At 43.4% G+C, this 26,514-nt stretch overlaps 1 protein-coding gene and 1 long non-coding RNA gene across 5 annotated transcripts; one reads left to right on the top strand and one right to left on the bottom strand.

The window, feature by feature from the left end:
* YTHDF2 (YTH N6-methyladenosine RNA binding protein F2) lies at nt 1–23,200 on the bottom strand. 4 transcript variants are annotated; one of them, XM_082231643.1, is made up of 7 exons: nt 22,928–23,200; nt 22,510–22,534; nt 20,829–20,908; nt 19,368–19,496; nt 12,729–14,315; nt 4,731–4,763; nt 1–884 (listed from the first exon to the last, which is right to left on the bottom strand). In XM_082231643.1, the coding sequence occupies exons 1-7, from the start codon at nt 22,952–22,954 to the stop codon at nt 861–863; spliced, it is 1,905 nt and encodes a 634-aa protein (XP_082087769.1). In that variant the 5' UTR covers nt 22,955–23,200; the 3' UTR covers nt 1–860. The 4 variants fall into 4 exon arrangements, with proteins under 4 accessions (XP_082087769.1, XP_082087770.1, XP_082087771.1 ...); XM_082231644.1 differs by lacking the exon at nt 4,731–4,763 and having other exon boundaries at nt 22,928–23,198; XM_082231645.1 differs by lacking the exon at nt 19,368–19,496 and having other exon boundaries at nt 22,928–23,198.
* On the top strand, nt 2,233–4,705 carry LOC309537404. Its single transcript, XR_014221894.1, has 2 exons — nt 2,233–2,597; nt 2,932–4,705. It is a non-coding gene; the product is annotated as an uncharacterized lncRNA (long non-coding RNA).
* Nucleotides 23,201–26,514: the final 3,314 nt, after the last annotated feature.

Raw genomic sequence — 26,514 nt, 5'->3', positions numbered from 1 at the left:
TGATGCTCAACAGGATCTCACGTTTATTATTGAGAAGTGATTAATGGTGAAAGAAAGGCAGCGCCCATTCCTCATTGGCTTAACAAGAAAACTGAAGAAACATTCACTACACAGTTTACAATATTTTTCTTCCAAAATTAATGTTCCTGTAAACAAACAAGTTTTTACCACTGTTCTCAGCCTTCAAATCAAATCAAGCCAGACTTAATCTGTAATCCATATAATGCACAAGAACAGAACATTTCTTAGGACTCTTCGTATTTGACTTTGAGAGAAAATGAACCACCCCTCAGACACGACCTTGCCGACAGATTCCATTCAAATCTTCTAGGCATAAAAAATCAAATTCTTCATAAAATTCCTCTTCCAGTCCATGGAAAAAATGTTATTTATTCCACTTTCCATGGTAGATGTCCAAAAGAAAGTCACAACTCGGTGTTCCAAGTGCAAATGTCAAAAAAACCAGAGGGAAGAGAGGTTTAGAAGGCCAGGAAACCAGGGAAGCGGCAGGTTTAAAAATTAGAGAAAAAGGCATATGCCACTTGCGGACTTTAAAATCCGATCAACATAGTAAAAAGACAAAAAAAACAAAGCGTATGCTCTGAAATCACAACCAAAGCCAAAAGAAAGGGGACAGTTTTCACCTCTACTCTACCTAGAAGGGGTTTTTTTGTTTTTGTTTTTAAGTCCTATGTCTCTTGTGAAATTCCAATACTTTTTTTAAAACTGTAAGTTTATAAGAGTTTGTATGAAGTCAATGAAACAAGTTCTAATTTTCTCTGGTGTAGTTTTTCGTCCTTTCTGAAAGATATCCATGTTGCAGCATGTCTGCTGCAGTCTCTGTGGAAGGGCTCAGCATTTTACTTGACACGGCCTTGACGTTCCTACAGGAGAGAGAGAGACAGAAAGGCAGCGGTTAGTGGCACGGCAGTTTTGTAAAACTTTTAATAGTATTATTTTCACTGCTGAATAGGCTAATGAGAGTCATTCTGTGGATATTCAGCTGAGCTGAGCTACCTCCTCATATTCCAAATATACCAGACAGCACCTGCTTTGTGTACATTTTAATCCCTAAAACATCTTTTGAAGCAAGCCAGTCTGTATCATGAAAAACATTCACTTGGGTCTGCATCCTCCTAGAGATCCCAGTATTTCTAACAATCAGCAAATTTTTGGACCTTAACTAGATTAGGGTAGGCACGTGGCTCCCTCTAGATGTTGTGGACCACAACTCCAGTCATCCCTGACCATTGATCATGCTGGCTGGTACTGATGGGAGTTGTCATTCACAACACCTGGAGAGAACAATCTTGGCTACCCCAGAACCAGATAGTGGTAATTTCTGTTTCTTCTTCCTCTTTTACATTGTGAAAAAATTAGTAAACAAGTGGCAATGCAATAGTTGGTATAAAGTGTGCTATCGGCACACCAGCTGAAAACTAAGCTACGGAGGCATAAAGCTCTCCAGAGGTGATGGCAACTGAAAACACAACACTCCCACTCAAAAGGTGTCAGGATAGAATTTACAGTGGTACCCCGCAAGACGAATGCCTCGCTAAACGAAAAACCCGCAAGACGAAAGGGTTTTCCGATTTTTAGAGGCTTCGCAAGACGAATTTCCCTATGGGCTTGCTTCGCAAGACGAAAGCCCATAGGGAAATCTCCTGGGACAGCGGGGAAACGCAGCGCACCTTCTCCTCTGTTCCCAGACCTGTCCTGAAGGCTTGTGGTGGGAGGTCCGGGAACAGAGGAGAAGGCGCGCAGCCTTCCCGGGGCTTGCGGTGGGAGGAGGGTTTTTCCTCCCCACCGCCAACATTCAGAACAGAGCGCCCTTCGCGCGGGGCAGACATCTGCAGCTTGGGGAGCCCTGCGGGACTTCCCCGCGCAGCTTGCAGAGCCCTGCGGGGAAGTCCTGCAGGGCTCCCCAAGCTGTGAATGTCTGCCCCGCGCGAGGGGCGCTCTGCTAAAGAGCGCCCCTCGTGCGGGGCAGCAGGCTACTATCCGCAGCTTGGAGAGCCCTGCGGGGAACTCCTTCTTCCCCCGCCAGCCTTCAGAAGAGGTCGGGGGACAGACTGTCCCCGGACCTGGTCTGAAGGCGGTTTCCCTAGGAACGCATTAATTGATTTTCAATGCATTCCTATGGGAAACCGTGCTTCGCAAAACGAAAAACTCGCAAGAAGAAAAAACTCGCGGAACGAATTAATTTCGTCTTGCGAGGCACCACTGTAACTGCATTCCATTCCATTTATGTGAACAAACTTTATGTAATCATACTGCACCTTCCATTTACCTGATCATTTTATAATTTAACCGCTAAAAGCAGAAAGTTAATGTGGTCTGAACCTATATATTGCAGGACACTCAGCATGCATCCCATCTAAAAGATGAAGGCTAGGCTGCTAACTAGCAGCACTTCAGGAAGAGTGAAAAGAAATCCCTTTACTATTCAGGCATGACTGATCCCTTCAGGCTACTGAGAACATCATGTCAGCTGGTTATCACATGTTTGATACCAAGGCAGGGGTGCCAACAGAGCAGACTCTGCTCCCATGTAAATCTAAAGGAATGCAGAGACAAGCTTTAAGTTACACACTACAGTGGTGCCTCGCAAGACGAAATTAATTCGTTCCGCGAGTTTTCTCGTCTAGCGAATTTTTCGTCTTGCGAAGCACGGTGTCGGAAAAGTTTTGGAAAAGCTTCAAAAATCACCCAAAACCTCAAAAAAGGCTACCACACCGCGTTCTATGAGTTGCTCCTCGAAGTCAAGTCACAACTGTATTAACGGTGTTAAGAAAAAGGAAACAAACTTGCAAGACGTTTTCGTCTTGTGAAGCAAGCCCATAGGGAAATTCGTCTTGCGAAGCAGCTCAAAAACCGCAAAACCCTTTCGTCTAGCGAGTTTTTCGTCTTGCGAGGCATTCGTCTTGCGAGGCAAAGCTCCTGAATGGAAATTGTACGGATGCTTTAAGTTTGTACTCCATCATAGAAGTTTGCCTGGGCACTTTGCTGAACTATGCTAGACTTTTGATAGGCCAGCCTATTCAATAGACCATTACCTATCAACAGTTCAAATCCCCATTTTTTTTCATTAACTTTCAAGATGGTCTTGGCAGAGTTGTAAGAAAAGAAAAGCTCTGCTGGGTCAAACTATAAGCCTATCTTATCCACCATGTCATTCCCTTTGTGGCCAACCAGATTACCATAGGGAAACCCCAATTGTCTCTTTTACTCCTCTGTCAAACAGGAATGTGAAAGACAGGACTATAATCTATGGGGAAAGGCAATTAATTCCACTTTCCCTTAAGGCTATTGATGAAACACAGGAACAACCCGATGCAGGAAAAAACAATCTAGGACTCCGCCCTCAACACTGTCAGAAGAGGATGACCAAAGAGGTAATGCTACAAGATGTTATCTATCACAGAGTAAGTAGAAGAGCAGACACAGGTTACTTGAGAAGACCACCTGACTTGGGATAAAGTTGGAATTTTACTTATTGGCAAGAAAATTATTTCTCCAGAGCAAAAAGCAAATGTAAGGTAACGCACATCCTTTCCGACCCCAATGGATCACAGCTGCAACTGAGTAAGATATCCTTCCATAATTTATCCAGTGTTGTCTTTTGTTTTGGCAATCATATCAGGTAGACTATTCCAGAATGTTTCCTTTAGAACATCCTGCATGTAGACATTCCTGATCTAATTCCATCCCACAACACCCTGCTGCATCCTTCCCCAACCTGGTGCCTTCCAGAAGTTTTGAACTCCAACTTTTATCAGCTCCAGCCAGCAGGTCAGGGATTATGGGAGTTGTGGTCCAAAATATCTGAAGAACACCAGGACACCAGAAAAAGACTGCTTTAGAGGGTATACAGTGTGGCGAAGATGCAACGCCTGGTTTTAAGACTAAAATAGTGTAATACTCTAGCTAGTTGCAAGTTAACATAATTTAGTTTGAGAGATTTGTGCCATAGTTTAGGAAATGTATGAAGGAGAATCAACAGGAAGCTTGGTTTAAATGATGTTAGCTTTTTTCACATTTAATATACTGGAAAATTTGTGGAAGGAGGTTAAAAACAATAATAACAGTAAGAGCCCAACAACATTCTTCCTTAATCTTGTTTCAGAGACAAGTGAAAATGTTTTATTCTACCAGGTGTTAGGGATTTTACTGAAAGTGTGTTTTTGTTTTAACCGCTTTATTAAAATTGTTCTGCAGTTTTATGCATTACATTTTTAAATTGTTTAATTCGTGGTAACCTAGTTTGGGACTGTGTTAAAACATGGTACAGAAAAGTGGTCCTATATAAAAAGGTATCCAGAGTCTTCAAGGGAAACAACACTTTAGGTTGTATCCAAGTAAGTCCCACTCAGAGGAGACCCATTTAAATTAATAAAACTAAGCAAGTAATGTCCATTAACTTCAGTGGGTATACTTTGAGTAGGACAAGCACTGAACACAAGCCACTGGATTATTGCAACCTAGATGTAATCCAGAATTCAAGATTTGTGGCCAAGCTCTGCTTAGCTAGTTTAAGTCCTGGAGGTGATGCCCTCTACCGCTTGATTCCCACAACCATGTGTTTTCTACAAATTGCCCGTAGTTACTATAAACACCACAGCCAATCTGAAACGTCTATAATGCATTACCTATCTAACACAGCATTTCAAATACTATATAAGAATTTAGCTTCTGATATATTTATCACCATACAAATTATATAGATTTACCATAATTTGAATGAAGTCATCGTTGTACAGCACCTAGAAAGCAATTAATGCTATTAGCTTTCATTGCACTGATAATAGCCTTGAAAACAAATGCTAGGGGCAAATCATCTGTCATATTCCCAAACCTGATGCCTTATGCATATGAAAGTTCTCTCTTCTGGAAGAAGAACGTATGTACACTATCAATGCAAACAAAGCAATGGAATAGGGGCCCAACTAAGATGTTGTATGTAAATGTATGTAAAATTCTCGTCAGCCATCTTGTCCCAATAGTTACACTCTTCAGCTTGTTCTATGTAAAAATTCAACTATGCTTAGGTCACTGGAATCATGCTTTCACGTTGCATGTTTCTCCTCTCCTATGTTGCAATTCACTCCCCACTTCTGGCAAACCACAGTGTGTCAGCATATCCAAAACTGAACAAACTGATTTGTGCAACCTCTGTCTTGCCAAACAAGAACTAGAACTATACTATGGTTACACAAAGCAGAGGTGCCCTCCTTCACTTTGAATCAGGAAATCTGAGTGTGCAGGAGGAATAGGGAACACGGGAACATGAGACACAGCCCCATCAGCCAATCCATGGTTTGCACATTGCTTAATAGCCAATGGCTTGTGTCCAAAACACATTTGCTCAAGCATCTAAGCAAAAGTGCTTTTCAAGACAGTCCTCAATATTTCGTCAACTTCACCAACCCATGACATATGCTAAAGTGTTAGATGGGACAAACCCTCACAAGCAGCTTTGATTTGCCTTCAAAAGAAGTGCTTTCCACTTTTGCAAATACAGCTTTGTAAACAAGGGAATGCATTGTGAGCCAATGATATGGCAGTTATCATAATGTAGAATGGGGATGGGAAAAATCTGATAGCCACATTCTTTCATAGATCTTTTCAGGGGCTGCATGCATGGCACAAGGAAGGAACTAGAGGCAAAAGGAGGCAGCACAGTGGATGTGACTTTTCTGCTTGTGTAGTAGGCTACATTCTTGCCAAGGAAAAGCCAGAGGTTTTTATATGGCCATGTGTTTATCCCACATGCTCATCTTTACATCCACTGTCCAGGCAAGAAAGAGACATTATCAAAGTTCAACCACACATGCCAGCCAAAGACACTCAAGGAAGGCATGAAGCAGCACAAGTTGGGGAGGCGGGGTGGGGTGCAGGCTGCAGAGGGGAGTAGCCAAAGAGAAAGCATCAAGGGCCAACCAGAGAAGCCTGGAGGGCCACATTCAGTCCCCGGGCATGAGGCTTCCAACCCCGACGGAGTACATTACACCAAACTCCTAACTAAAATGGGAGTGGTGCTTCTTAACAAATCCTAGTAATATACCTTCAAAACGACCTTTCAGAAACAACAGAGTAAGGAAACTTTTTGCAACTTTATTTCAGGAAGCAAAAACGTGACAGATATTAGGTGCTATTTAGAGATACTTTTAAGAATTGGTAGCATTAATACACTTTGAAGTCCTATCAGAAGTTAGAATGAATAGTGTCTCACAAACTATTTTAATAACGTATTGTACAAATGCTGGCTATGGTATGGGCACTGAGTTAAGGGGGGGGGGGAGTAAGGAGAAAGACCTTTAAGGAACTGAAGGTTGCATCAATGTTGCGCCAATGGAGTTCCACTGGTGCAATAGCATTTTCCTTTTCTCTCCTTCACACATGTGCCCCAAAAGCCTGCTCTAGAAGGTCCCCCAAATCTCCAGCACTGATTTTGAGGGTGAACAGAGGACTGGAAGGAACAGGAGAGGAAGAAGAGGTTCCATTGTGCCAATAGAGCTGCAGGACTTTTACAAAATAGGTAAATGACATTTTCTGCATTTGTATTCTACTCAATGAACATGGATATAGGTTACTCTATTTTATCCTCACAAATAACCTTCTGTGTTGGATTAGGGTAAGCCAAAATTACCCAGCTCCTATCAGCCCCAGCCAGCATGGGCAAATGTTCAGAGGCACTGGGAAATGGAGTGCAACATCTGGAGCACACCAGACAGTGGAAGGAAAAGCTGGGCTAAGAGAAAGCAACTGCCCCAAGGCCAACCAGGGAGTTTCAAGGCGGGTCTCCCCAGCAGCCTACTCTAACCACTGCCTCATGCTGGTTATTTTCATCTGTGAAGTTATTTTCATCTGTGAAATTCTGCACTGTGGCCATCCTGCTCGTATTTCACTTACTGTGTTTTTCTGTGTATTAGACAAGGTTTTTTGACTCAAAAATCATGTCAAAAAACTGGGGTCATACAATACACAGATAGTGGCATGGGGGGGGGGGAGAATCGGTGCACCTGCTAGCCAACCAGTTGGCGGGAGCGCAACTTCCGATGCCACAGTGAGCAGGAAATGATTCAGGTAGTGTTTCCTTAGCTGCGTGGGGGGGGGGGAGAGAGAAACAGCACACCTGCCCGCCGGCTGGCAGGAACGCAACTTCCCCTGATGCTGCTGTGCATGGGAAACATGGGGGGGGGGAGAAGCTTGCAGCTGCATGGGGTGGGGAAAGAAGCTCAACAACTTTGGGCCATCTCCCCTCATTTTCTTTAAATTGAGTTGCTAAAAATAGGGGAGGTCTTATACATGGGGACGTCTCATAGACTGAAAAATACGGTTATCTTCACTCATTTTTAAAGAAATGTCTTAAAAACGATTTCCACAGGAACATAGGAAATTGCCTGATACCGAGTCAAACCACTGGTCCATCTATTTCAGCATTGTCTACCCTGACATGCAGTAGCTCTCCAGGGTCTCAGACAGAAGACATTTCCAGACCTAACTGAAAATGCTGAACCTGTTGATGCTCTATCACTGAGCCTTTCCCCCATATGAAGGCATTCCTTCTCACTGCCCTTGCTCTCCCAATTACATGATCCAAAGCTGCTTTTTACTTTTTTAAAAAAGTTGAAAAATGGTCCATTCATATCTTGCATCATGTCTCAGTTTGGAACTAGTCCTCGGTTAGCAACTTGCCAAAATTTACTTTCAAACCCAAGGTACACACAAAAAACAGAGAATATTCTAAGGGATCCAGTAAGGAGATTGAGGCACTTTATATTACCCCAAGTGAAATTTAAGTAGTGCCAAAATCGGAAAAAGTAGTGAAGAACTTTCTGAACCCTAATGCTGTAAACCAGCCTTCATCACAGGATTCTGAAATATAGTTTGCATGCTTACTGTTCAAACCATCCTGCTGCAAGAAGGAACAGCAAGTCTAGCTCGGCTATGGCTCTGACTCAAGGGCAAAGTTCAAGCCCCTTAAATCTAGTCCCAAATAAAGGCCCAAGCAACTGGCTTAAGGACTAAGAACAGTGTTCAAATGACAGAGGTATAGGAGTGTCTTTAAGCCACAAGCTCCCCTCTGACTCCACTTTTGTTACAATCAAACCTCTTCTAAACACACTAGCTTTGGGAGAAGTACAAAAGGAAAAGGGAGCAAATCTGAACACTCTGAATCAGAGCAAAGCAAATTGTAAGTCACTGAACGCTCAACAACCAAGTTCCAAGTGCTCAGGTATAATATTTATAGAATGTGACTATTCAGTGATTTACATATCTGATATTTTTGGAGGAATGGAGCTCCCTTATGTGAAACATGGTCTCCACAGTCCATAGTTCCTCACTTCGCGGTCACCAGACCAGGGAATTTACAGTTTTTCTATACTTGCTTGAATAATAATTTCAGAATTCTTCATGGTTTGACATCCAGCATCAAGTTCTGAGCACACATTTTTGTGGGGTTGGGCCTTTTTTTTACTTATCCTGCTATTTTATTGATTATAACTATCAATAAGCATAGAACAGTGAAGGCTTTCTTCCTTAAGTATGAATGGGAGATAGGCCTCTTGAAAGGAGTATTCTTCAAATAACTCTTTAAGGAAGGCTATCAGAGGTGTGCGATTCTCCAAGTGATTATCCCCACTCCTCTGGGCTTCTCACCCTCACAGTGTTTCTCTAACTTGGGTCTTCAGGTGTTGCTGGACTACAGCGCCCATCATCCCTGACCACAACTTCTTGATGGGAGTTGTAGTCCAAAAACAGCTGAAGACCTAAGTTTGAGAAACATTGCTCTAAGATATGCAGAGAGAACTCAATACTTGCTGCGAGGCTTAGACTAATCCCTCAAATTAGCAAATCCATGCTTAATGAATCTCAGGCTTTTTGAGAGCTCAGAATCATTTTGCGGTTCTGTGAAGTACTAAAGGGTACCAGATGAGAGGCCAACATAGCACATACCAATTAGTGTACTGACATCACCATCTTTGGACAAATTATGATTATATGCAATGCTGAAATGGGCTATCAAATTGTTCTGAATCAAAAAGAGTTGCTGCAAATTGTCCAAAATTGGACCCAAGAATTGCCACCTAGAATGACTCATTCAATTTAAAGAAACATTCATTTGAATAGATTTCACCAAAGATCACATACTCACATTTTGAAACCCTAGTATTGTAACACCTAACTCAATTTGGCTCTTTACTGTTGACTCTGGCTGGTCTGATTTACATTATTCAGGTGCCCCTCTGGACAGCCAAAAACAAAAAATCCCATTGCAGAATGCAAATCTTTAGGCAAATTCTTAAAGCTCTAAACAATATGTACAGTGTGTACTTTGCTTACATAGTCCAGAGCTCTAAACAAGATGAACAAATGTTTTCTATCAACAATGGAGTACTGTGGCACATTAAAAACCAATTTCACTGAGATTTACTTCCAAGTAGGTCACTTAAGGCAGAGATGGCCAACTGGCAGCCGATGATCCTGATATTGCATGTGACCACAGTTCAGTAATACAGAACATGCTTTGCATGCAGCAGGTCCTACGCTCAATGTCTGGCATCTCCAGTTAAAGGATCATGTTGCAGGTTAGGTTATGGGAAGACCATCTGCCTGAGACCCTGGAGAGCTGCAGGCGGAGTAGACAAATGTCCTATCTTGCAGCTTCCCAGGTTCTTATGATCCAGTTTTATCCATCCTGAGAACATTTTCATAAGGATGTGGTAAAACATTAAGAGCTTCTCTCACCATGACTTCTGAAACTATTTTTTAATAGATGCTCCACTCATTACAGCTTTCTATTGGTTTTACATATGATGTCTCAGATATGCAAGACTGCAAGGAACTCATAAAAATGTTTAGCCCTTGCTGCCAGGTGGTGCTTTATTATAGAACCTGATCACTCATAAATAAGTTGGTTGTGTAGCAAAATATACCTCTGCCATCCCAAACACTGCTTGGAACATCAAGTGGTTCATGAGAATACAAAAAACAGCTGCTCTTGCCTGGGTTTAAGACTGTACAGTCAAAACTCGGTTGTTGAACATAATCCGTTCAGTAAGCCCATTCAGCTTCTGAAACATTCGACAACTGAGGCACGGCTTCTGATTGGCTGCAAGAGCTTCTTGCACTCAGGCGGAAGCAGTGTTGGATGTTCGACTTCTGAAAAACTTCGAAAACCGGAACACTTACTTATGGGCTTTCAGCGTTTGGGAACCAAAACATTCAACGACGGAGGAGTTTGGGAACAGAGGTTTGACTGTATCCCTACATTCTGACAGCTGCTAGGGTGCTACAGTTTCACAGAATACTGTTATAAATCTAAAGCCCCTTGAAAATACAAGTTTTCCCAATACTACCGTGTCAAAGTGGCACTGGAGGAGTTACAGTATTAGGTGGATCCCCAACCAATGAAATTAACTGTAGCTTTAAAAAGTTACACATCAGGCAAATTGAAGTGTTGATCTTTCAAAGAGCAGGGATGGAGAATCTCTTACCATCTTCCTGCCAACTGTCAGGACAACAAGCTCTTTGAAAAACGACCTCTGTTACAATGACAGTGGAACAATAAGCCTTATGCCACTTTACAGGTGCCTGGACAACTTAGATGGGGAAGTTCTTCTCCAGAAGCCAACAGAACAGGCTACAGAGAATGACATGCACCACTTCTGCTTAAAACCATTACTACATTCCATTAAAAGTAAATGTCAGCTCCCACTTAAAGAGTTTCTGCCTATTTATGGCTAGGGTCAGATTCTCAAAACATGGAGGTCACATCCAAAACTGATATGCTAAACACTGAACTATTACAAACCAAACCACTTTTAATGTACTTCTCAGACGGTGGCAGTCTTATATAAAACAAATGTACAGACTTTTTTTTAAAAAAAATCACTTTACTTAGACAATACTAGGGACACAATAATACTGTTTTTACTTGTCCATTTGAGGGCCCACTGATCTAACTCCAAGGAGGAACAAAAGGCAACTCGTGGAGCTTTTAACTTAAAAGCATGCTTTTCCAGCAGCGTATCAGCTTTTAACATTGTCTGCATTGCTGTTAATACATAAGCTGAATTTTGACAAAAGCACTACAATTTTAAAAAGAAGTGCCTGAAACCATCAAGTACCCACTGGACTTGAAAGAATTAATATACTTGTACTACTCTGCCATTCTTCCTTCCTGCACCTTCTTTGAAGCTCTACAAACCATAAACATAAGCACCTCCAAGGTCTATTTTGCCCACTTAGTTTTGCTTCTTTGCTCATTGCATTTTTACAACATAGGTGCCTCATAAGCCACTGTTGTAAAAATGATGGAGGTCGCATTTCAGTCTTTAAAAAAACAACACCCTTCAAGCTTCGCAAAGTAACCTGGGACCCATAGGTGGTTGTGCACATTAACCTTTCCCATGCAACATTTTTTAAAGAGAGTGTGCCCTATTATTACTCTTTCAATTTATTACCTGCCTTTCACCATGAGGTCCTAGGGTAGGTTACAACCATTTCTTCATCATCAGTGCCAGAAAACCTGCACTTATGTATACCAAAAGGGGAAGCAAACACTTATGCTGGTTTACAGTGGCATACATTTGGAATTATGCTAGTCCATACATGCATCTGTTGAAGGGGAGTCTATCTTGTGAAGAGTTTAGGCCATAATAAATGTGTTAGTCTTTGAGATGTTACAGGATTTGTTTTAGTGTTAATGCTGTCATCCCATGTGTTTCTGATCCAGCAAAGGAGATAGGGAGGAAAATCTTTTATTTCCCCTTCAGTCCTCCAACCCAGGGTTGCAAGCAGAACAGCAGCACTGGATTTCATCCTTACTCTGTACCAGGAATTGGGCACCTGCAGCCCTCCAAATGTTGTTGGACTTCCCATCAGCCCCAGCTGGCTCAGCCAATAGACAAAGATTATGAGAGCTGGAGTCCAACAACATCTGGAAGGCCAGGGATTCCCCATTCCTGATGTATATAAAGTATCTTTCAAAGACCTACATAAGAAAACTAATGCAACTGGCTTCCGATGCCCAACGGAGGTATGGACTTGTGTTCCTCAAAAGACAATCCTCATGTCATATGACATGGCTTTTTTGAAACAGTGAAGTTTCATAAGCAGTTTGATATGAAATAAGGGCCTCCTATTCAGAAGTCAAGTATTCCACCAGATGTCATCAATGCCTTGAACATGCCGAAAGTAGGTGTTTGGATCCTGCCCTATGTTTCTACTTCCCACTTATTAGCATCTTCTCACCAAGAAGCAACACTTTCCTCAGCATATCTTTTAGAGATGTTGAGTTAATTTTATTGCTCGAGTCAAAAGACCATAGCTATAGGAATACAAACAAATTGCAAGTACAAAATGGGGAAATCATATTAAACGTTTTGGCCAAAAACAAAAAATGCAGTCACACTTTTCACTGAAGATCAACAATTTGATCTTCGTTAAAGTCACACATGAATAAGACTGCAAGAACCCTCATATAGCCCTTTCACTGTGTGTCAGTGGAAAGAGGCCTATTTGAAGTTTGCTAACAGTATTTCAACATAATGTATTTGTATGCTACACAAGCTTCTCAATATATGTTTACACAGTAATGACACCCCCTTCAAACTCACTTATAAGGAGGAGGCCATGGTCAACTTTATCTCATATAATCACACCCAATTCCTCCCCTTTGTTTCTACTCTCTACCAAATCCTGGCAGTTTGGCAAGTTACCTTTTTCACATTTTCCTCCTCCTCCTGGCGTTTCTCATAGTGTGAGAAGTCATCAAAGATGGAAGTGGTGTGCTTGTAAGTAGCAATGATTTTCAGCACCTGCTTAGCCTTTTCCAGAGGAACCTCCTGAGTGTCCCTGGAGTTGGTCACTGGTTTATTCTCATTGTTCTCTAGGCGAATGTGCCGCAGTTGGCTGTTGGGAACGTCCTTCACAAAAATCCACCGGACATCAAAGCGTCCCTTCCATTTGTCCTGGGACCACACGCCTGCGCATGTGTTGTAGTCCACAGCAGATTTCATTTCTGCAACTCCGCAGAAATGACCACTGCCATTGACACTGAAAAGTAAGTAAACAGGACCTTTTCCATTCATGGAGCGGTAAGCAGCATCCAGTCTCTTATTACCATGCTCTGTACTGCACCAGATGTTATATTTAATGGAACGGTGGATATCATCCTCAGAGTAACTCTTGATAATGAAAACCCGACCATGTTTCGGGTTCCAGTCAAAATCCTTAGGGTTATAGTTGTTGATGGACCTCAACTTCTCCAAGACTGGGTGTGGCTCCGAAGGGGCAGAACCAGAAGTGGTCTGAGACTGTCCAACTGCACTACCATCTACTCCATTCTGGCCAAAACCATTGCCACGGTTACGAGGTGCAACCCAGCGGGCAGGCTGAGCTGCCTGTTGCTGCACTGGCAGCTGAGTTGGTTGGGGTGGTGGAGGTGGCAGGGGTTGTGGCTGTTGTCCAGCGGAAGGCTGCACAGCTGGAGGGCTGTTACTCATTTGCTGACCCATTGGTTGGGGAGATATTTGGGTTGGTGGTTGACCAATATTCTGAACTAAAGCCTGGGAAGCATTTTTTGTCACTGGCCCTTTGTTATCCCAAGTTCCAATATCCATGTTATGTTTTATGGGAGGTGGTGGAAGACTTGTCCCTGCGATGCCATTCTTGGTCTTCAACTTGGGTTGCTGTTTTGCAGGTTTGCTGGCAATATCAGCCCAGGATGCTGGCTTTGGAGGAGCAATGGTAGCTGGAGGCAAGCTATTAGAAGCTACAATATTGCTGGCAATAGACCCACTGCCAACAGCAGAGCCAACAACTTTTGGGACGTTGCTTGCTACATCAGTGCTGCCTAGCTTCAAAGCTGCCATCCCTTGGTCAATGGTATTCATGCCAGGTGCCTTATTCAGGGTCTCACTAGCAAAAGCAGACTGTCCATCAATCATGGCTCCACCCAATGAGCTTGGTGCATAAGCATAGTTGCTACTATATCCAGAACTTTGAGTTGATTGCCCCTGAGAACTGTTATTGCCCCAAGCTGAGAAGTCAATTCCACTTGGAAAAAAGTTAAAGCCATGCTGTCCAAGAAATGGTGTGCTGCCAAGGGCCCCTGGCTGTCCAAACATGGCATCTGGGAGAAAGTGAGGTTCTCCATTGCTTATCTGTCCATAAGATGTTAAGTAGGGCATTGGTGGATCACCCCCTGTAGACCAAGCAGCTTCACCCAAAGAGTAGGAGAATCCAATGGATGGACTGTAGTAATTCGGCATATAGGAATCAGACATTGCAGTGTACGCGTTGTTCTGGAAGAGAAAAGCAAGAACTGAACAGTTAAATGAATAGCACATTGCAGCATGAAACAGTATATGCTTTCCACAGACCTTTCCCCCACATTGTACTTTCAAGGCAAGCCTATTTACTGAAACCTGTGGCTAACACTGAACACTTTCGTCAAGTTGCTTTGAGACTTTTTATTGTACAGAGCAACTGACAAATGAAATAATAAAATTAAAAATAAGCTACTGTATTGGTTTTAACGTATCAGTGAAAATTGGACCATTCTGCATTTTACCCTAAACCACAAAGATATTCCAAAATGTGCCCACTTGTCTAGCACATGTGGTGTTTGCACTTCTTACCTATATTGTGAGTTAGCAGGATATACACTAAGATCAGCTGGTCATACTACCCATTTAAAGCATTCAATTGCTACTCTTCTCAGACCACTGTACTAAAAGTAATCACAATTAAGGCTAAGTAAATTGATGAGTGCAGCAGGCACCATTGATACAATCAAAGATTGTTGGCATATTGATACCAGTGAAGAACAGAAAGCAATTAACAGGTTTCAAATGATGACTATTACGTGGTTACCAGGCTGATAAAACTTAATACTTCCTTACAAAGGCACTTGGAGGTTTTATTACAATCAAAATTTATATATTTAACAAAATTTATACAAGTAAATACTTCAAACAAAAATGAAAAAGTGAAAGGAGTGCTCAGTTCTTGAAACTCTTTTTTTCTTTCTAAATAATTTGGTGCAGTTTAAACTTAATTGCATTTGGGCTCAGAAAACATTAGGATCCAAAGTGGCTCAAACATTTGAAAGTATCTGGTTGGTGCTTCACAAAGCATTAATGACTTTAGCCCAAGACATTATCAAGATCAGTATATTTTACCACTGATAAAGAGTTCTGACCAGGTTGTATTTTAAATGTGTTCTTTCCACTTGATTGTGGGTTGAAAATTCACTACAATTTCAAATTTAAAAATCCAAATAAAGTTCAGAATAGTTTTTAATTATGTGTATATTATTTGAAGTTGTTAAGTTGTTTCTGGGGTTTATACCCAGAGCCTCTTCCAATAACTAAGAGTTAACCTTACTTTGCACCCCACTCTACCAATAAGAAGGGATAATGCATTTTCTATTATCTACCAGCAAGTATAAGATTTAAAGAAATGTAGACAAAACCCACGCTCCAGTTAGTGGGCACATTTAGAGTTCCCCCTGTACAAGCCATAATAAGATGTACACAGCTGTTGGACAGCACCCATGAATTTTTGCATGTCTCTTGATCTTCCATCAAGAAGCCCAAAGTAGTGAGGCAGACTAGGTTGAGATACTAATTAATTTGCCTAAAGCTTCATCTTGTTCTAGAATGCAAGATCATAGGTGAAAGTTATTTGATCATTCAGCTACAATATAAGTTGTCGACCCCACAGCAGCAGAAACATTCCTTCTTGATAAAGTGTTCTCATTTAAACATCTCTCAGCCCATGTTACTTGTTCAGCAGACCCACATAAGGTGAGAACAGCAACAAGCTATGAAAGGATAAAATCTTTGTCTCTGGACCTACCAAGAATGAATAGCTTTGTATTTGACAAGTCTCAGATTTCAAAGCCATTTAAGCCAAGACCCTCTTCATGTATTTTGCTGTGTAGTCTGAGTAGATTATAAGACTGGGTACAGGACACCCAGCTCAAGGGAACCCCTTACAGTGTCACTCTACACCTGAGAGCCAGCCCAACACTCTGCAGGAACTGGTGAGTTGCCCAAAGGGCTTTTGGAGAGGAGGGAGAAGCTCCCTGCAGGAAGCATAGGGCAGATTCAACTAATGTAAGTAAAAACGTTCAGATACATTGGGGAAAGGGCCATGGCTATGCTTCATAAGCCAACGAACACTTTCCAGAGGCTGCAGCAAGGATGCCTCCCTTGTCAACAGTAAGGTAGTACCTGTAATTCATCCCCCTATCCACGAAAGACACAGACACCTTACAGAGGATGTGCCACGAATGCTGCAACTTATATTTATTGGCTTCAAATAGAATACAAGCTGTGATGGAGGGCGAGGGGATCATACACTTCTGAATGTGTGAGCAGAAACTTTGCAGGTGGTGGAAAGAACTGCCTGATTTATGCCAAGCAAGAAGACCACACCTGCTACAATTATTAATACCCGACTGCCTCTTTTGCACCATGTGCACAGCGGAAGAACATATGCAGTTCTGAACATACATCTCTGCACATTCAACCTTATGGTTTCTAGAAATAGTCTTAAGTTATGAGCAGTTCAAAAAGTAAGTGGCACCTCCGCCTTGTGCAGCTGCATTGTATATCACTGAAGTGCAATCTTGCGCTCACAGCACTAACCTTTAGACTGGCATAGATTAGGTTGCAAAGGTACTATAGCACAGGTAGGAAACCTATGACCCTCCAGATTTTGTTCAGCTACAACAGCTTCCCAATCATGCTGGCTGGGGCTGACAGGAGTCCAATAGAATCTGGAGAGCCACAGGTCGCCCATACCTGTACTGTAAGCAAGAAAGTTCTCATTCATTCTCAATTATTCTGTGATGTATGCTCATCAATGGCCAATGCCATAGTATCTGTACCATAACTGCTGCTACTAAAAGAATGAAAAGTTGAAAATTCAACCTCTCTCTCTGCTTCAGCAACCTACACTGCATTTAAGTGTTGACTTAGACCCAAACATAACATTAAAGGCGAATCATGGCTGTCACAAACCCACAACTCCCTAATGCTTAAGGATAATGGCTTGTATCCAATGATAGTACTACTCAGACTGGACCCATTGAAAATAATAACCATGATGAAGTTCAGTTTGTTAAATTTGGTGGGCCTGCTCTTAGTAAAGTTCAGCTGGACACAACTCAATACATATGGCATGATAATGTTCAGTTTACCCACTACAAAACTTTGTATCAGGAGTAGCAACTGATTATGTCATATCACTCCACGTTGTTAAAGTTTTTTAAAAATATCATCAAGAAGTGAGGCGGGGAGGGGCGGCAGACAACAAGCATGTCTGCTTCTTTTGAGAGCACTCATGGTGATTCCCATGTCCAGTTTGGGCTTCCCTACCCGCCAGTTTCAAATAGGAAATAACACAGTCACCGTAGAAGCAGGAAAACCAACTGTGGTTTCTTTCAGATAACTGAACTGATCAAAGAGTGAGAAAAGGAAGAATCTGACATGCTAAGAGAGTGAAAATTTGAAACTAAGGGTTGTATCCAACTAAGTTCAACTCAGAGAAGACCCATTGAAATTTGTGGACATAAGTTAGTTATGCACATTAACTTCAATGGGTCAATTTTGATTAGCACTAACTTTGGGGGCAGCCCTAAGCCTTTCAAAGGATGAACTTGTGACCTGCAAGTCTCTGTCATTAAATTGAAATATCAGTTGCCAGCATGGCATCACATTAAATAATCATTGCAAAATGTTACTTCTGTAAGCTCTTTTGAGGCTATGCATTTGAGATGTACTCCAGGAACCAAACAGCTCCCCTAAGGACCAACTGCTTTAACAGTGTAAACATCTCTCTCAAGCCTGCCAGAACTCTTCCTTTTAATGCCAGCAAATAAACAGGCATTAATGGCATAACTGAGCATACTGCTGCACACAAAAACCACGAATTTTTAAATCTTAATTGAAGTTAATCAAGAATATGTTCCACCACCACCTAAAGATTAAAGATGTAAACTGATAGCACTGGGCTCACTGTATGCTGGATGCGCTCCACTTCACAAAACACTGACAATGGTCCAGTTCACCCACACCCAAATTTATTGCAGAACCGGGGGCAGGGGGGTAGGCACATAAAAACCCCTCATAGATCTTGATCAGGGGTCAGCAACCTTTTTCAGCCGAATTCCTATGCCCCCAGATGCATTTTAAATAAAAGCACACATTCTACTCATGTAGAAACACCAGGCAGGCCCACCAAATAACCCAGAGATGCATTTTAAATAAAAGGACACATTCTACTCATGTAAAAACATGCTGATTCCTGCACCGTCCGTGGGCGAGATTGAGAAGGCAATTGAGCCGCATCCGGCCCACGGACCTTAGGTTGCCTACCCCTGATCTTGATAGTGAACTGTCATTGAACTGCCCCAAATGCAAAACTGACCACAATAATCACCCACTACTTAACAAAATCTCTCTTGTTTACAGAAGTCCTACTACTTAAGAAATTGAAGAGCTGAAGAGTACAAAGATGACATTCCATATCTAGCAATGCAAACTTTCCAAGGTGAAGACTAAGGATTATAATGTAACAACCAAGGCCCAGTTAATGAAGTGGTAAAACCAAGGTTCCCTACATCCAAAGGCATTGCTATCTCAAGCCTACCAATATTAGGTTGACATCTACTTCACAAATAAAGCAATGCTTTAATTCGGAGTTTAAAAGTTAGCATCTAGGGGCTTCCTCTCATCTTGACTGACTTTTTGTTGGCATTGTCTACCAGTGGTGAGGGGTGCGATGATGGGAACCCAGGCGCAAGTAGCACCCATGTGCACATTTTTTTTATTAACAAAACACTGGGCAATGATCAGGGTAGAGGGGATCAGCATTAAGCAAAATCAAATGAGATTTAAGACTGTCCAGGACTCTGCTCTGCTTGAGAGGTCCCTGGATAACTCCAGCCAGTTGTCACAGACTGCCAAATAGATCCATTTTCCTATCTCTTTAGATGCATCCAGATGACTGTTTTCTGGGACTGCCACTCTAATGTTCAATCATGTGCAGTAGGAAAACTGTTTTTGAGCCCCCAAATCTAATTATTTTTCACCATGGCACAAATAAGTAATTGCAACATACTGTGCTCTGGAAGAACAGATCACATGGTTTTGCTATCACTACTACAAGGCCTGTAAGATATTTACACAATTACTCAAAAATTTCCATTCATTCCTGGCAGGGAACTCCTGAAGCACTATGAACCACCCAGCTCCCTGTAAACTTCCAGGCATCACAGGATTCCACCCTCTACTATTTAACATGTATATATAACATAAGGCCACTAAGCAAGATCAAGTGAAGACCTGGCATGAGGTGTCATAAGTACGCTGGTAACACCCAGCTCTTTTCTTTTCATCCGACCAAGGTCCTGTAGTCAGTTTACTTGATATCCAGGGTAAGTGGGGAACGGGATGCAGACAAGCCAACTGGAGCTGAAGCCAATAAAAGTGAGGTAATGATGAGTAGCAGACCTTTGATTGCAGGAAAATAGGAACATCCAGCATGTATGGGGGATGGTCTGCCCTGGATTCCTCAGGTTTACATGCATGGAATGTTCTTATATTTGTTCATACAGCTGTAGCTTCAGTGGCATGAACACTTTTCACAAAGTTATAAGCAGAAAAAGCAACTGCCCCTTCTTATCAATTCAGAATTGTAAGCCACCTGTTGTGCCTTTGCAACTTTGAATGCTTTTGCAATTTTTTTTGAATGCTACTGCAATGTTTTTACCTGCCTACAGCTGGTCTTGACACATCAGTGATTGGGAACACATTAAAACATGATTCAAGAGGCAGTGGTCTTCTGGGAACAATTCAAGATACTCATGTATCCAGGATGCACTGAACAGCTTGAGGCTACTTTAATCCTGTCACAAACTCAAAGAATGACTAGATGTGCCTACGTGATCATGCTAAATGTCCACTAGAATACACTATGGCATGCGGCAATGTATTATTGGACAGCAATGGAATTCTCTCCCAGCAGATCCCAGCCACAGTGTGAACCCAAACACCTTCCAGAAGTAGGGAGAATAACGGCTGTCTTTAAGTAGTCAAAATGAAACTGATATTAAGGTTTAGATCTCAACTAAATCAGAAGCCTGAATCTAACTAAAGAACAAGCACCCCTCCTTTCACACACAAATAAACTGCTGGTGAAGATTAAAAAGGTAAGTGTTCTAAATGAAATCTCCTAGAACTAAGTCATCCTGTACTCTGATTTATTCTACAATTCTAAGCACATTTACTTCAAAGCAAGTCCTAGTGAAATCAATGGCACTTTTATAGTTTAGCTAATTGCAGAATTTCAAGCATAGAATTTAGGAAGTAAGTGTGCTGAGGATTGTGGCCTTGGTCCACGAAAGAGGCTTAAATGATTTATACAGATAAAAACAGAGACAGAAGTTTATATGTAGTCTACACTTCCTTTAGGAAGCTGAAATAAGTTTGCACCGGGACCCATGTTAAGGAGAACTGGGTGAGGGGTTGGGGGAGATTATTTATTTAATGCTAGGTTTGCAACATTTATAAGCATTGTTCAGCTAACACTCAGTTGTTACCACATGCTTCCAGCACAGTGCACTGCATATTTCCATATAAGTTACAAATGAGTATCTATATAGCATTGCCAGTTCAGTCAGCCGTTAGTTAACTGTACAATGTCAAGCCCAAAAGGCATCCTGTAAGCTAGATAGCAGAAAAGGAAACAATTACTAATAATGCACCCCACCCATTAAACAAATAGGTACGTTTTCTATCACTCACCGGTCTGGCCTGAGGACTCAAATAAGGTTCAATATCATCATCATTTAATCCATCTTTCTGATGCACCGATCCATTTTGCACTAAAAACAAAAATGTATAACAAGCATTATTCAATACCAATATAGTTTATTCCATCTTGTCTAAAAGCAACACCCTGTGACCTAGAAAGTCTTGCCACCTGATTCCTATTCCTGCACATAGAAAATGAAATATGTCAATTTTCATTCTGTTTCAATTTTGCCCCCTTCCACTGTAAAGGTTGGGGAACAACTAAAGGGCAAATTACTCCCTGTATATGCTGCCATTCTCAAACACACAACTGAACTCTCTTTACACTGTTTACAGCTACATGAGCCACAAAAAGCATCTTTTAGCTTTACATTTAAACTTAGTGAAGGAGCAACTTCATTAATAGGAACTTTCCCCTTTGAGCAGCCCATCTCATATGGACAAGCATTTCAAAGTGAGGCAGGGAGAAACACAGGTACAGGCTTTGGCAGAATTCTGTTCTGCAACTGGAACCCATGATATGACCCCCCTTAACTTTTTTAACATTACAAACTATTCTCATTTATATGGCCTTTTAAAGCTTCTCCCCTTTATGTTCACCTTAAAAGAGCTGTAGAAACTTAATGAGTCCATTCCTTCTCCTTTAGCCTGAATATTCAGGCAAAACACCAATCTCCAGTTATTCACTGCCACCAGTTTTGCTTACAGGACCTCCTCCTGAAAAAGCTATCAAAGGGCGCTTTTCTGTGCTGTTATCTTCATATTGCAATCCAAGGATAGCCAATGGGGCAGTTTCCAGATGTTGCTAGACTACAACTCCCATCATACCTGACCACTGCCCATGCATGCTGGGGATTGATGAGAATTAGGGTCCAACAACATCTGGACGGCACCACAATTACTACCCCAGCAGTAAGCCATACATTATCTTTTTATTACAACTTGCTGTGTTTGTGTGTTGTTGTTTTTTGGTTTTGCTTTGAGGATGGGTGAAGCCTAGAGAAAATGGGAACATGCAATACCCCCTCAGTCCACTAACATAAACTGGCTACTGCCACCTTTTAATGTGCACTGCACCCTCTTAACTATGACTCACTTCTGCAATTAGCTCAAAACGTTAATTTCCAAGCACCCAGCTCCTTGCTCGGCCGAATTAAAGAGCCCATTAAATACGTCACACTTTCCCTCTTAACCAGGGATAACTCATCACTCTCATCTCAATCAACTAATTTGGGATTCCCTTACACCACACACACACATATATAACTAGAACGAAGTTTTAAACCATAAGGCAATGATGACTTCCTCCAGTTTTTTTTCCCCCAAGGGGGCATCACTGCTTAAGGGAAAACACGCTGCATTCCTCCCTGCCACGTTCTGTTTCATTTTATTTCTCTAAAGTCACACGGATACGTATGTGTGTTGCCCATGCGGCAACCCACGCTACGGTTTCCTGGAGAGACGGCGGCACGGCAGGAACTCACCTGCACGCCTTTCAGGAAACAAGAGGTCCGATCGAAAAATGGGACGGGAGGCGTCCCTCCCTTATCCTCCATGAACGGAAAACGCGCTACCTTTCCACCCCCACCCAAAAAAAGGAAACCACCACCTCCCCGGCCACTCCTCATGGATCTCTCCCGGTCCCGCCTCGGCGGCTGGTCTCTCAACTCACCTTTGGTGCCTTGGCCCTTAGGTCTCTGCAGCGGCGGCGGCGGCGCAGCGGCGAGGAGAAAAAGAGAGAGAAAGGGAAACATAAGGCGATGAGGCAAAAAGAGGAGGAACCCGAACCCCGAATCCGACGGAGACGCGAAGGAAGGGAAGAGCCGGAGAGCAAAACCTAGGCCTCTCCGCCTGCCTCGGGGAGGCTTCGGCGGGAGGAAGGCCGGGCCCTGCTTGACGGCGGGGGTTCGTTTGAAACGGGAGCGACGCGAGGAGAGGAGGGAGGGCGCGCGGGGCCTCCTCGCTGCCCGTTTATGCTCCCCCCCACCACAGCCGCCCGGTAGGCCCGAAGCCGGGGCCTTTCCCAGCGCTGCACCTCCAGCTCCCCGCTGCCGCCGCCGCCAGCCAGTTTCACCCCCCACCCCGGTTACCTGCTCCAAGAGGCTGCTGGCCGACATGGCTCCGTGCGGCGGCGTCTGGCGTCGGCCTCGTTCCGAGGTGAGCTGCGCCGGTGAGGCGAGGGGGGGCCCGGGGGAAGCGAAGGGGCGGGGGGGGCGGTAGTGGTGGCGGAGACCGCGGCGGCTTTGTCCGGGGAGCGAGGAGGAGGAGGAGGAGGAGACACACCGCGCGGCTCGCTCTCGGCTTCCTGGCGGACTCTGACTGGCTCGCCCCGCCCGCGGCTCCGCCCGCTTCTCGCCTCGACGCTCTAGCCCCCGTCCCTCTACCACAACAACCCCCACTCTCTATGGTCCGCCCCCGCGCGCTCACGCATGCGCGCACTCGGCGAGAGTTAGCTGTCACGCGGTGAAGGGAGCGCGCGGTGAGAGACCGCGCTGGGGGGGTGGGAGAGGGGAAGATGCGGGGGCAGAGAAAAGCATGATGGGTAAATGTGTTGAACCGCTCTGGGAAAGGGGTGGGGCGATGGAGGAGGAGGAGGAGGGAGAGTTGTCACTAGCGCCCCCTTCTGGAAAGGTCCTGTAAGTTTTATAATATGTATAAAAATGCAGCCAAAGAAGACGGGGGAGGCTGTTAATTTATTAAAAGGGGGCCTATGCCTTTAACAACCTTGGCTGCTTTTTTATTATATTTTTAATGAAACGCGCACACACACGCACAGCCATGGGCGTAGCCGGGGGGGCAGTAAAAAAAATAGAAATACTTAACTAACTGACCAATCAGGTCAGTTCTGCCCCCCCCCAAACAAAAATCCTGGCTTTGCCCATGTATATCGCTTAAGGCCCTAGCAGATGCAGGTGGCATCGTGCACAGCAGTTTGCAACTGGAGCCTAGGCTTTTCTCCGGAGTCATGGAATTGGAAAGGATGCCCCAAGGCTCATCTAGTCCATTCCCCGCTCAGGCGAATAGTGAAGACTGCAGCAGAAATAATAAATGAAAAAAGCCTGGCAAATAAAAACACACGCACACAACTTTAAGTCATGGGGGTGTTAGCAGGTTGATCTTCCTGGTGATAAGGCTCCTGCTTCCATCTAGGATTCCAATGTTTCCTTTTACACTGCCTTACCTGCTGCCTTATGGAATGGCCTTCTGATGGATATACCGGCCGTGTCACGCTAAATCTTAAATTGCAGGAAATAGCTGTATGCAGGGAATTGGGATGCCGCTCCAAATTCCCTCACGGGAAATTACAATGCAAACTCCTGTGATTTTACAGGTCAATGGGTGTTGCAAACAGATTTTTCTTTTCCTGAAGCAAGCAACATGGATATGAACTCTAAGCTTCTGTTAGTTTTCCAGAAGTTACTTTTACAATTTGTGAAATACCACATCAACCTTGGAAATTATCAGGTAAGGAAACTTTGGGGAAACAGAATAAAGTGCTGTCTGAATGCAGCCCTAAATGGATGTCATAAGAATTTTAAGGGCTTGTATATACAAAATAGGGACGCGGGTGGCGCTGTGGGCTAAAGCCTCAACGCCTAGGGCTTGCCGATCGAAAGGTCGGCGGTTCGAATCCCCGCGGCGGGGTGCGCTCCCGCTGCTCGGTCCCAGCGCCTGCCCACCTAGCAGTTCGAAAGCACCCCCGGGTGCAAGTAGATAAATAGGTACCGCTTACCAGCGGGAAGGTAAACGGCGTTCCGTGTGCGGCTCTGGCTCGCCAGAGCAGCGATGTCACGCTGGCCACGTGACCCGGAAGTGTCCCCGGACAGCGCTGGCCCCCGGCCAATAAATGTGAGATGGGCGCACAAACCCCACAGTCTGTCAAGACTGGCCCGTTCGGGCAGGGGTACCTTTACCTTTACCTTTATATACAAAATAGATGTTCATAAATGTACCAAGCAAACACATACAAATATGTAAGCCACATGTCTGAAACCCACGGAAAAGTCCTGAAACCATTTTCTCTCCGCCAAAATGACCTCAAATATTTCTCTGCAAGGTCGAAGGAAATGGGAAATTTCCCCATTGTCTCTTTCACAAATCCTGTCTTAAGGGCACATTTAAGATATGAATAGGGTGTGAGCCTGTGACCTGTGACCTGGATTTAGGAACTGAGTAGTTATCATAACTGCAGGAGGCAGTGGAAGACAGAAGTGCCTGGCGTGCTCTGGTCCATGGGGTCACGAAGAGTCGGACACGACTAAACAACAACAAGTTAATCATAACAAGAGTGGCCAGGATGCCCAGGTAATCGAATCAGGTAACCTGGCAGACAGGAAGAAACAACACACCCAGATTTCCGCCCCTTCTCTGATGTATTAAGGGGGTGGTCTTGGGCTACACCCCTTCTGTGATGTATGTATGATGTTTCTGGGGGGTGCTCTTGTACTCCAGGGCGGGCAATTTAAAATGTCTATATAAGGGTTTGCGCGCATGTGGGGTCCCTCCCCCCTCCTGCGGGGGGGGGGGGGCACCCTGTTGCAACAGCTTTAATAAAGATCAGGCTTACTAGCTGCTTTGTTTCTCAATATTCTCTGGTTGGTATATGTTTTCTCCTACCAATAAGAGAACCTACAAAAGGACTGTATATGGGCTCTTGAGTACCCCATAAGGGAAAAGGAGCAGTTTTTTTCTCATAACACAGACAAACCACTCCATACAAACAAACAAAAGAAGTCCAGTGAGGAATAATTCATGTTTTATAGGCCCTGTTTCAAAACAGCTGCATTGGTTGCCAGTTCATTTCCAGCCCAATTCAAGGTGCTCCCATTAGTGTTTAAAGCCCAGAACCAGTGGCTCCCAAACACCCCCCACCATGGATCACTTGGAAATTGCTAAGGGTCTTGGCAGACCACTTAATGATTTTTCTGCATGTTGTAGCAGTTGTAATGAGCTGGGCTAGATGATGTATGGTTTTTAATTGTACTTTTATTGCTTTTTTATTTCTTATATTGTATGTATCTTACTGAGTTTACAGTTTGAATTCCACAAAATTCATATTGCAGCCACAATAAAATACAATACAGTATGAGAAATAAAAGAAGCAATAAAAATGCAATTAAAAATCAATATGAATATTTAATGGGGACGTGCCACAGACCACCTGAATGAGCCCTGAGGACCACTACTGCTCCGTGGACCACAGACTGGGAGCCCCTGTACTCAAGGACTTAGGCCCCAAATATCTGAAAGACCGTCCCCATCCCTGCAGACCTTCTCAGGTGTTAAAACTGACACAAGTTCCACCATCCTCAGAGGTTCAGGAAGATGCTGGGAAGTGGACATTTTCTGTAGCAACTCCTAGGTTGTGAAATTCCCTCCCCACAGAGGTGTGCCTGGTACCTTCATTATATAGTTCCCCATTGTATGCTGAAGACACACCTCTTTTTACCCTGGTCTTCATACCCAAGATATTGTTTTCATGGCCCACCCTATTCCTGTGACTGTAATTTGTCCGAAACTGATTTTCCTACTCAGTTTTAAACTGTGGCATCCCTCCCTGAGACCTTGTGGTGAAGGTCAGGATAAGAAATCAAATTATTAATTATAGTCACCCTCACCATCATGCTCTGCAGCCACAGAATATTGACTGTTGGTGTACATTACCCCAGGAAGGAAA

This window comes from Podarcis vaucheri (assembly GCF_965113315.1).
Source record: "Podarcis vaucheri genome assembly, chromosome: 7".
In the NCBI taxonomy this organism is placed as follows: Eukaryota; Metazoa; Chordata; class Lepidosauria; order Squamata; family Lacertidae; genus Podarcis; species Podarcis vaucheri.
Note: the sequence above shows the minus strand (reverse complement) of the source record. Positions and strands in the feature narration are given on the sequence as shown.